Below are 12,101 nucleotides of genomic sequence, written 5' to 3'. Positions count from 1 at the left end.
AGAGCGAGTCTTTGGCGGTGTTAATTTTAAATGGAACACAAAACACTCCCTCGTGGGAGCGGTGCGTAGACAGTGCAGGGTGCAAATTGCAGCACCCTTGTTCGATCGGTTAAAATCAGTGATTGTATGTTAATTTCAATTAATTACTACTAGCACTACGCTGAACAGTTACGATACCGGGCACGTTTTTATCTCGCAGGTTGTACGTCCGATTTTGTTCACTGTTTAACGAGCTTAGCATTGGTGCGGTTTTGTTTTTCATCTCAAAGAATAATCCTGCCTATTTGTTGGCTAGCTCCAATGCCGTCTGTTTCGTTTGTGAACGCGAAGTGACATCATTCTTCTGCTTGTGGTGCTTGTCGGGCGCTGATAAATACGTACCTCGAAATCGAAGGACACAGGTGGATTTTGTGGCGACAGGTGTAAAGCTAGGTGAATTTCACAACAAAGCATTGCAACAGGTTTCGGGAAGGAAGGACGGGCGTGTAAATCTGTGGACAAATTTAAAAAAAGAAAACGCGACCAATCAACAATCTGTGATTTATATTTGTTTATGTGGTAAAGTGTCTCTTGATTGCGTGAACGATGGGCAGTAAACTGAGCACCTTTTGGCGCGCGAACTGTTCCAACTGTTCGTCGTGCGTGAACGGTGAAGAACGCGATCCATCACGAAGCAAACCATTAGCGAATCATCCCATCCTTTTCTGGGGCATGGCGGATAAAACTGGTGAGTAGGTAAATTGTTTAGAATTATCCAGTTACGGAGAAGTTGTGATAAAACCATCGATTCCAGTGATAGAGAGATTTTTTCTGCAAAATAATGGTGATTACATTGTGTTTACAAGGAATTGCAAAGTGTTTTTCATCATACAGTTGATAATCGATTCTTTCATATCATGAGAAAACTTAAGTAGCATGAAGTTAGGAAAGTGTTAAGATAATAAATTAAAAGTGTTCTCAAGAATAATGAATTATTGTAAAAAAACAGTGACGATCAAACATATACAATGAATAGTGCAGATGTATTTAGAGCCGTTTGGCGTTAGATTTATTGGTTATGATCGTGATAACATAGCAATACGTTCTTTAAGAATAAAAAAACCATTATTTCTTGCTAAGTTGTAAGAGGTTTAGAAGAAAACTAAAACATTATTTAGTTCAGTATTCTGTTGTCGATCCTCTACCTGAAAGTTAAACGATCCCTCAATATCGCTCAGCTCCGCGGATTGGAACTTAGCCGACAGTTGGGTGTTTCCTTTGAACGAGGGTCTTATCATGAAAACAATTTTGCATATTTCCCCAGCTCCAACTGAACCAACCTGTAAAGGATCAGTAAATGTATGCTTGAAAAATGAAGATGTAAAATTAGAATACCGTTGCCACTGATCCTTACCGGTATGTTGAGCGTTTTGGACAAACCCGAACATTCAATCTGGAACGCACCGCCGTTGATGGGAATTGGGAGTGGATTGTCAAAGAAAGCCGTTACTTTCACTATAGATTGGATCACCGGTGTACCAGTGAGTTCCAGCTGCACGTTGGGCTTACGCAAGCTGTAATCTTCCTGCGAGAAGTACTCATAGTCAACACCCTCAATAGTCGCAAAACTGGTCACTTTGAAGATCGCTTCATCCATTCCCGGTTCGTAGTAATCTTCAAATGCAATCGGTACCTCGATCACTGCTTCGTTGTTTGGTTCGATGTGTTTAGAAAAGGAATGACTTACGATGGTTTTGATGTTCTTGCCAGTGAAAAGAAAGCGTTTGAGATGAATTTTCCCATTAATGGTGTGTGCCGCGTCAAAGGAGATGTTTCTTACGCGCAAAATAATGTTGAACGATTCTCCGACCATCGCTTTATCGTTGAGCTCGAGCTCAAACTCAACGTCGCGGCCCTCATGCTTGATCACTGAACGATCCTCAATTTTGATCTGCTTCAGGTAGTGTTTGGTAAGACAGTTTTGTCCAAGTTTAAGGGCACGCAGCATCGTGATCCTAGCCTCCGACGATTGTTCGCCGCACTTGTAGTTGTTTGTAATGTCTTCCCGCTCATCCGTTCCAACGGCCTTCGTGCTAATGAACTGTCCTATATCCATCGTATCTTTCTGAATCAACTTTAACGGTTTACTTGGTCCACGGTAGCGCCAAAACACCCTATCTGCATTCACCTCGGCAAACACGAAGTCACAATCGTACAACATGTTTACCAGCCCGCTTTTAATGGCTTCTACCGGTGCCGGTCCAAGTTTGTACGTGCCGTCGGAGAACTCTTGTGGTGTACCGTCGATCACCTGCCACCCATCGTAGGCATCTGTGCCGAGATCTCGCCGCTTCAGCCATACCTCGTTCCACACGTGAAAGTTCCAGACGCGATCGCGGGAAAAATTATCCATTACGTTTCCTTCTTCATCCATATAGATATCCACCGTAAGCGATGCTTCGGTATCGTGTGCGGACGAGAAATTCGTAACGATACGGCACGGTATTCCGAGTGCACGACATAGGGTCGCCAGCACGCCAGCAAACACCCAACACTGTCCGTACCGAACCGATTCTCCTGTTTCGTGGTACTGTTGCAAAATTTTTACCGATCCGGTCCACGCACTTGGCGCTGTTCCGCCATTGTAGTCTTTACTCCAATTGCCAACTACTATACCGTAGTCATCGTTGCTATTCACAACTCCCGACAGTGCGCGACACACTTTAATCGGATTGCCACGATACGTGGCGGAGACATGGGCCACATCTCCTAGCAGCCTAAAGGTCCATTCTAGCATGTTTTTCTCGTACTGACCAAGTTTCCATTTGCTGTCATGAAAACTACGTTCGTTTCCCTTCCATATCATAGTCATGTCCTCCAGTACGTATTCTTGTCGTTGATCTTCATCTTTAAATGTATGAAAAATAAATCCGTTGAGTGGAATTGGCGCTCAAAATACTCATTTATAGTATACTTACTTTCGAGGTAAACTGGATCATCTTCACACCAGGGATTGAAGAGCAGATAGATAGGTTGATCCAGCTGATATCGGGTGCTCTCTTCCAATCCCTTCGACTTGACGTTGATCATCAACGTCCATTTGGAAACGGAAGCATTTGGAGACGTTCTTACACCAATGAGTAGCTCAGTAGCATTGTCGTCGTTTACACTGGTCGATTGTAACTTGGCGCTCCAATCAGAATCATGATCCTCTTCGAGATTATCGTCAGTATGCAGTAACATGTACACTACCGTTCCATGTCCATGGCTGATCCATTCACCAGCAATTGGGTCAACAGATAGGACCAGAGAAATGGCGTCCGTTTTCGGATTGATTGGCCGGTTGCAGATGAGCTTAAGAAGAAATTCTTGCCCTCTCCGGATAACTAATTGGGATGATTCTGTTTTATTCGCCGACACGCTCATGCTCTCAAACCGGTCCGTTCGATGGTTGATACCGTTTTCCACCAGACAGGAATCAATCCGCTCGATGATCAGTTCAGGCTCCATTTCGTTTTCAATCTCATTTTCATCATCTACAGTAGAACCGTTAATGTCACTTTCAGGAAAACTAATCACGTGCACAATGTCTTACCATTTTGGTCCTGCCGTTGCCAAAAACCAAATGGCAACGCATGTGGTACACTGTTTGCTTCCATTTTCGAAATGCTGCAAAGAAGCCGGCTTGAATGTTTTGCTAACGGTTGTCTATCAGTGTGTAAGCGCGAATCGGAACTAAACGGCCAGCGAACGGCGATAGCTGAATTTATATGATGCGAGAACCAGTGTGTGCTCTCGAATCCGTGACGTGTGGTGAGTCATGTCGTTTCTGTAGTACGGTTCGGTTATTATTAAATCAAACCATAGCTCTTCTGCTGGGCGCCTGCTCTAACGGCAGGAAAAGTGTCCCCCCCCCCCTTCTTTCTGTCGCCCATTCTCCCATCCGAAGGGTGTAGGGGATGGCCACAGCAACAAAAAAAACTGACAGTTCGTCATCGTGGTGACGTTATTTCGGGTATAGCATTCCTCGAATACTGAAATCGGAAGATGAATGACCATCCGGACAAGGGCCCGTCAATATGGTGGAGAATACATGGGTGCAAAAGAAGAAGGATGCTGATCGTTTGGTGTGGTGATTAACTGCTGTGTAACGAAAACATTGGGCGGGTCAGCGAATTTATTATCAATCTTGCTTTTTCTTATGCACCGAAAGCGTTGCCACGTACCAACAACATGTGGTCAGTGCGTAAAGCAAAACAATGCCACGAAAGTCGTTAAAATAAAATATAATCTTCCGTGGATGTAATTTTAGTCGCCACCTTGCACCAGTCACATTATGCATGTGTTTTTTTCGTGATTTTTTGCATATCAATATATAGTCGGTATTGGACTGTTATTCATACCAGCATATACTGTAACAAGTGTTGTAGTAGCCATTATGCAACCTTAATTCTAGACATTTATTTCTACAGAGAATGTACCTTATGCTTTATACGTAACTGTTTATTTTGCTCCATAAATCATCTCCGTAGAACGTTACAAATTGTTACAACTAGCTGTGCAGCACGATAAACATTCAGCCGGTAATTGATATATGTACACTATGAATGCGATATCGATCATGAGTAAGAATTCTAGTTGATTATTAAACATTTGATATCGCGAAATTCTTTAGAATAAGAAGTAACTGATTATGCGCACGCTGAAACGATGAGGTGTGCTTCAATAAACAATAAAATGGGGAATGGGCAGTACTGCGGTATAGTGATCATTTTCGATAGAGACATCACTTGAAGGGATAAAATTTGTTCCTCGGATCGAGCACGGAAGGAGCTCAATTAACAGTACAATTTTTGTGTGATCGCAAGTTTGATCGCCAAATGGATATGATGGTGTTGAAGTTCTCGGTAGTTCCCTACGGATCGGAGGTGATCTGTTACGGAAATGGTTCCGCTTTACACCAATGATGACAATACACGGGACTATGCGGCAGATGATTGGGAAACCTTACTGACGTACACCAGGGATAAACCGAACGATGGAACGGAACTAGTGTTGGCGATCATGACACCTTCCATCGTTAGCACGGAGGAAGTTGGAGTTTCATTGTTGCTTAGATACAACAGTTTTAGTCTTAGTTCCACAGTCTGAGGAAACTTCTCCACTCAAAACACGTGTCGCGACGATCGAGTCAGGGTATATATTGATCCTATTATCCATTATATTGATCTATTATTTGAGTGAAAAAAAAACTTATTTCAACAAATTCGCATTAAAAATACATCAATTTTTAAAATTTTGCTAAATTTCCCCAGAAAAATGGGTAGTAAGCCTTATGAAATTTTCGAGTTGAAATTGTTTTTTAAGTTTTTTTTCTGATTTTTATTCTTTTTTTAATTTAAAGCATTATTTGAGTGAAAAGAAACCTATTGCAACAAATTCGCATTAAAATATATCACATTTAAAAATTTTGCTACATTGCAGAAAAATGAGGAAAATTTTACGTTTTCTCAAACAGGGTATGGAACTTGGTTCCTCGCATAACTTCTGGCATAGACATCTGAGGGCATGGCCGTCCAAGAAGAAAATGTAGTCATTGGTGCCATCTATCGACCACAGGTTAAAGATTGGTGATCCGTTGGATACCGACCGAGTAATAGGCAAAACTTTGTGCAAAAAGAGGAAAAATTTACATTTTCTCAAACAGGGTAAGGAACTTGGTTCCTCGAATAACTTCTGGCACAGACATCTGAGGGCATGGCCGTCCTAGAAGAAAATGTAGCCATTGGTGCCATCTATCGACCACAGGTTAAAGATTGGCAATCCGTTGGATACCGACCGACTTATAGGCAAAGTTTGGTGCAAAAAAGAACCTTTGGAAATTTTCAAATTTTTATATTTTTTTTACTTGTTTATGATTTTTTATTTTTTTTTTTAATTTAAAGCATTATTTGAGTGAAAAGAAACTCTTTGCAACCAATTGGCATTAAAATAAATCAATTTATTTTTTTTTGCAAAATTTCTCAAAAAAATGGCAAGGGGTAAGCCTTATGAAATTTTCAAGAAGAAAATTTTTTTAATTTTTTTTCTGATTTTTTATTCTTTTTTTAATTTAAAGCATTATTTGAGTGAAAAGAAACTTATTGCAACAAATTCGCATTAAAATATATCACATTTAAAAATTTTACTAAATTGCAGAAAAATGAGGAAAATTTTACATTTTCTCAAACAGGGTAAGGAACTTGGTTCCTCGCATAACTTCTGGCACAGACATCTGAGGGCATGGCCGTCCAAGAAGAAAATGTAGCCATTGGTGCCATCTATCGACCACAGGCTAAAGATTGGCGATCCGTTGGATAAGGACCGAGTTATAGGCAAATCTTGGTGCAAAATTGAGGAAAATTTTACATTTTCTCAAACAGGGTAAGGAATTTGGTTCCTCGAATAACTTCTGGCACAGACATCTGAGAGCATGGCCGTCCAAGAAGAAAATGTAGCCATTGGTGCCATCCATCGACCACAGGTTAAAGATTGGTGATCCGTTGGATACCGACCGAGTTATAGGCAAAACTTTGTGCAAAAATGAGCCTTAGTAGGATGACAAATTTATAGATTTTTTCTATTTTTTATAAATTTTTTACTCGTTTTTCTATTTAAAGCATTATTTGAGTGAAAAGAAACTCTTTGCAACCAATTGGCATTAAATTAAATCAATTTAAATTTTTTTGCAAAATTTCTCAAAAAAATGGCAAGGGGTAAGCCTTATGAAATTTTCGAGAAGAAAATTTGTTTTAATTTTTTTTCAGAATTTTTATTCTTTTTTTAATTTAAAGTATTATTTGAGTAAAAAGAACCTTATTTCAACCAATTGGCATTAATATAAATTAATTTTTAAAGTTTTGCAAAATTACTCAAAAAAAAGCAAGACCTTAGGAGATTTTCAAAATCATAGCATTTTTTCTATACAGAGCGAGCAGTATATTCATTTGGCTAGTTTGGGTATTGTACACATGTATTCCGTTTCAACTCATGTGTATCAAACTTTCGTTTCAAATCATTTTCGTTTCAACTCACGTATTTACTCTTTTTGCAACTCGACTCACCACGGTTACATGCTTACACTCATGAGTGAGTAAATGAAAAAAGAGTCGCTAAAACTCCTCGTCTTGAGTGAACGAAACTCGTTCAATAGAACGTTTCAACTCACTATCTCATTCTTAATCACTTTGCACATCTCTAGATTGAATAAAACGATCCGATTTGCAGAAGGTATCGTACGATTGTTGGCAGATGATTGATGCAATAGCTCAATGACTTTCGGACGGATTGCATAGGCTAGGAAGCCAGGTTCAGGTTATGTGCACTTCCCGTAGGATGCGGGGTTTGTGGTGAATGCTGACATTGTGTACTAGTCAATGGGCCATTTTTCGAGCCTACCTAAACCGATTAATAGTGTGATGAACGTCGTAGGAAAAAACGTTTGCATGAACGGCAGGTTATATTAAACGTAGCTGCGAACGATTTAGTAATGCCGAGTTGTGAAGAAAACTGTTGGTTACGAATCGAACAAGGCAATTAAAGGTATGTGTGATAAAGGCACGATAAAATTTTAGCTTAGTGGCCGGTAACGCACTAGTGTTTGATGCTACGTTTCAAATAAAACGTACCATCACTAAGTAAGCTTGTGCTGAAGAGTTCCGACAACACCGGAAAACGTACGTGTCCCTTCTTTGCATGTCTGGTCCCAGACGATTCAAAATTGTTCAAAATTCTGGTGCACTAAATAAATCAACATTTTCATCAACAATGTACATCATGGTTCACGTGTATACTGAGTTTGAGCTAGCTTTAAACCATGCAATAATTTGTTTTCAAACTATTGATCAACCGTGATAGAATGATTAAGCCATCGAGAAGCTGCCCATTGGGAACTTATTGTGGAAAAGGTTGTTTAATACGTGTGTTGTGTTTCGTTTGTGCAACCATTGTAGAACAATAGTGTAGCCATTTTCAACAACTATTCGTAACGTTCCAGTACATTTGTCCACATCGAATGGTCTGCCTATAAAAGAAGGTGTTGATTATTCTGCTGAAGTTCAGTTTGTTAAAGCTTCAAACACTGCATAGTGATGGGCTCGAAACCTGACAATTACGCCTACAGAATATGGCCACCGCGCAAAGGTAAGTTAGTGCAGGTGCTCGGAAGATTAAAGTGATTTTAGTGAAAGTGAATTTCGTCCTTCTTCGTAGCGCCCACGGACAGTAAGATTAAGGACGTGCTACGGGTCGAATCGATCGATCTGTGTTTCGATGAAAATGGGAAAACCTTTCACACGAAGTCCTACGAACTGATGGCGAAATCGCGCCCTACCAAACGTCCCCGACAGTTGGTCGTACGACGGGGTGCTCCGTTCACCGTGCGGTTGCTTTGTAGCCGAAAGTTTGAGCCGTCCGTAGACACGATGGTGCTGGTGTTTGCGGTAGTTCCTTTTGGCGACGATAAGGCCACTTTTGGCAGTGGAACCGAAACGTACGTGTTGGTGCATCCGGACACTACTACCGTGGCAACGGAAGATGGAGAACCGGTAGATGACTGGGGAGCTGTGTTGGTAGAGAGTAAGGATAAACCGAAAGGTAAGGAAGAGTTGACGCTGCACATCACAACACCGTCCTTTGCGCCGGTTGCACGGTGGACGATTCAATTTCACACCCGATTGGATAGTACCGATGCGAAGAGCTCCATCGAGATAAAGGACCACATGTACCTGCTGTACAATCCGTGGTGTAAGGACGATGCGGTATACATGGAAGGTACTTCGATCTAGTTGGTTCATCTTCATTAGCAGTGTGGACTAACAATGTGCTTTGTCTTATAGATGAAGCTAGCAGGGAAGAGTACGTCTTGAACGATAGTACAAACATTTGCAAACCAGCGGGCAAAGGATTCCGGATGCAAAGCTGGTTTTTGGGTCAGTATGAACCGACCGTTCTCGACTGTGCGCTGTTCATCGTGTCGGAGGTTGGTAATGTGAAGGCAGCTTCAACCAGCAATCCGACGCTTGTGGTCAGAGCACTCACCGGAGCACTAAACAGCGCGACCGGCGGGTACGGTGTACTGCAAGGAAACTGGTCGGGAAAGTATAGCGATGGAACAGCACCAACATCCTGGAGCGGTTCGGTGAAGATACTGCAGGAGTTTTACGATACGGGCGAAACCGTTAAATACGGCCAGTGTTGGGTGTTCGGTGGTGTGTTTACGACTGTTTGCCGTGCGATCGGTATACCGAGCCGAGTAATAACAAACTTTGAATCTGCCGGCGATCATGACGCTTCACTATCGATCGACTACTTTGTGGACGACACGGAAAACACGGCCACCGGCATGACGGTGGATTCGATCTGGAACTATCACGTATGGAACGAGGCGTGGATGAAGCGAAAGGATCTGCAAAATCCCACCTTTGACGGTTGGCAGGTGGTAGACGCGACACCGCAACAGCTTTCCGATGGCATGTACAAGTGTGGTCCGTGTCCGGTCGGTGCGATCAAGCAGGGCTTCGTGCACATACCGTTCGATGGTAACTTCATCTATGCGGAGGTGAATGCCGACGTCATTTATTGGTCGATGGGCAACGATCAAAATCCACCGAAACCGCTCTCGATCAACACGAATCAAATTGGACGGGATATGAGCACGAAGGCGATCGGATCGACCGACCGGGTGGATATAACCGATCAGTACAAGCCACCGGAAGGATCGAAGGAAGAACGCGAAGTGATGAAGTTGGCCATGCAGTACAGCTCGCAGCGCTTCAGCAGTGCCGGGTTGGCGAAACGCTTACTCGGCCACATGGTGAACGAAAGCAATGGTAACGAGGAAGCGATAAAGATAGATATAAAGTCTGACGAAGAGATGGCGATCGGTTCGACGTTCCAGTTCGAGCTGATCATTACCAGTACCAGTGGGTTTAGTCCGGTCCAGGTAAGTGGCAAACTGGTGCTGAAGGATTCCGACTATACCGGACGGCACGTGGAAACGCTGAAGCAGCAATCGTTTGCCGTCCAGCTGGAACCGCTGGCGTCCAAAACAATCCTAATACCGTTGAGTTTTGAGGAATACAGCAAAACTATACCGAACAAAACGAACATCAAAGCGATCTGTACGGCGGAGGTAAAGGGTAGCGATAAGACGTACCTAAAGGTGCAAAATTTCCATCTCACAACACCAACGATTGAGCTGACGCTGATCGAGCACAGTGTTGCGGGCCCGATTGCGGTGCAGGTGGATTTGCGGAACCCGCTACCGGTTCCACTGACCCGAGGTCGCTTCGTTGTGGAAGGATCGCGCTTTACCGATCCGCTAGAGAAAAAGGTATGTTGGAATTTCCATCCTGGGTGAGAAGATGTGCTAACTACGTGGTTTTCTATTGTCTTTACAGTACGATCTCATCCCGGTCGGAGAAGCAGTACAATTTATTTATCCTATAAATCTAACGCACAAAGGGAAAATGACCGTATCTGCATCATTTATCTCGGAAGAGCTGAAAAATGTACACGGAGATCTCGTGATACAGATTCCTAAATAGCGAGTGGAATGAAAAAGAAAAGATAATAATAAATTAATAAAATATTTTTTATAGTACAAAACTAACTCGAATAAAAAACCGAAGTGTTACTTTATCATTGGAGGTTAAGGCGCTGGGCATACTGAACCTGACCTTCCTTTTCTTGCAAGGATTTTAGTTTGACTCTGCAGCGGTGCCCTTGATTTAAATTCTTTGACGTTCCGACTATGGTATTGCCGGTCTCCCAACCGAGGTTTGAAACCAGACTGGACTTGTTGCCAGGCGGCGCCATTACTGCCTACACTTTTTGTCCGGTTCCGTATAAGAGTGTTAAATAATCAATTTAAGGCAAACATGACCCAGCAGGTCGTTTAATCAAATTAAAAATATCAACAAGAAGACATCGTGCATAAAAGGAGAGCGAAAAGCATCCATTAATTTGAGATCGTTTAAATAAGCCATCAGTCCTCAGTGGAATAGTTTTGACAATGAAATAGCAGATACTTTGATGACGTCTAAGTTTGCGACGCAACACTCCACCCGGGGCGACTCGTATGTCGACAACGGGAGGTGTAAGCAATGACATCATCGTTCCATATGATCGTCTATGTATCGCGTGCTCCATCCTAAAATCCGCATACATGATTCATCACACTTCATGCTGATTTGACTAATGATCTTATGCTACACCCTACCGTATGTTAAGGGTTTTTTGATAGGAAGAATCGAAAACCGTACGCACGCACCTACACCTACCTACTGAATGGATCGCCCTCCCATAGTTTGAGAGTCATTCGCACTGGAGATCGCGTCAAAGATATTGCTTGACTGCTGTAAACAGTACCTAACCGTCACGATCGTTGATCGGTGTGTGAGAGACACTCCATGGGGAAGCTGTGTGGAAGTCGATCGTACTAGTGATCGGCATACCGCGTACCGGGTGTCAGATGAATTTAACCGTTCGATGTGCGCGGAGTACAATCCCGTCGGTTCGTGAGGTTCGAACTGTGATTGATTTTTAACTCGCGAAAGTGTTAAGTGTTAAGTTAAGTGAGAAGAATGAGTTATTTGTACGATTATGTGGAGCGATATCTACCAACATCGTGGCGAAGGAAGCGTATCCGTCGTCCGATCATATGGTCTTCTCCCGAGTGTAAGTACATGTCGAAGTGGGTTCAGTTTTTCATTTAATTAATGAACAAAGTTCATAAAAGAAATGGAGTTGCTTTGGGATAAGATCACGATTTCGAAACAGTGATTATTGTTAAAAAAATTATTAGTACAAAATGCGTGCATATTGTGTTATTTATCCTTTTTTTAAAGACAAGTTTAAATGCTATTCGTTGTGTAAATCTTGTAAATAGCAAACGGTTATTCTCACAAGTACAGATCATTGCGTACGTGATCCCGCGTCCGATCGTGTTGGATAATACACAAAAAAATTATCGATCGCCTTCGTCCCTCTTCGCTATTCAACAGAATTCTCACGTACAGTGATCAGCAGGCTAAAAATAACTTGATTCCAATCCTGGATTGTCCACCCGTTGGTAAAACGAG

General features: G+C 42.3%; 3 protein-coding genes across 4 annotated transcripts in view; 2 read left to right on the top strand and 1 right to left on the bottom strand.

Annotated features, from left to right (window-relative positions):
- The first annotated feature begins 141 nt into the window (after positions 1 to 141).
- LOC125761929 (annulin-like) overlaps positions 142 to 12,101 on the top strand; it is a 17,383-nt gene continuing 5,423 nt past the window's right edge. The window contains exon 1 of one of the 2 annotated variants that reach the window (XM_049423529.1): positions 142 to 727. In XM_049423529.1, the coding sequence (XP_049279486.1) occupies positions 586 to 727 (142 nt within the window). In that variant the 5' untranslated portion in view covers positions 142 to 585. Of the gene's footprint in view, positions 728 to 11,110; positions 11,698 to 12,101 lie in introns of those variants that run through there. The other variant, XM_049423530.1, reaches the window with a different exon arrangement.
- On the bottom strand, positions 1,009 to 5,154 carry LOC125761930 (annulin-like). The gene is made up of 4 exons (XM_049423531.1): positions 3,575 to 5,154; positions 2,958 to 3,515; positions 1,394 to 2,886; positions 1,009 to 1,319 (listed from the first exon to the last, which is right to left on the bottom strand). Exons 1-4 carry the CDS (start codon positions 3,636 to 3,638, stop codon positions 1,131 to 1,133), a joined length of 2,304 nt encoding a protein of 767 aa, XP_049279488.1. The 5' UTR covers positions 3,639 to 5,154; the 3' UTR covers positions 1,009 to 1,130.
- On the top strand, positions 8,060 to 10,659 carry LOC125761931 (annulin-like). Its single transcript, XM_049423532.1, has 4 exons — positions 8,060 to 8,160; positions 8,230 to 8,790; positions 8,856 to 10,351; positions 10,419 to 10,659. Exons 1-4 carry the CDS (start codon positions 8,109 to 8,111, stop codon positions 10,563 to 10,565), a joined length of 2,256 nt encoding a protein of 751 aa, XP_049279489.1. The 5' UTR covers positions 8,060 to 8,108; the 3' UTR covers positions 10,566 to 10,659.

The sequence above is a fragment of the Anopheles funestus genome, chromosome 2RL, assembly GCF_943734845.2.
Source record: "Anopheles funestus chromosome 2RL, idAnoFuneDA-416_04, whole genome shotgun sequence".
Classification (NCBI taxonomy): Eukaryota; Metazoa; Arthropoda; class Insecta; order Diptera; family Culicidae; genus Anopheles; species Anopheles funestus.
Note: the sequence above shows the minus strand (reverse complement) of the source record. Positions and strands in the feature narration are given on the sequence as shown.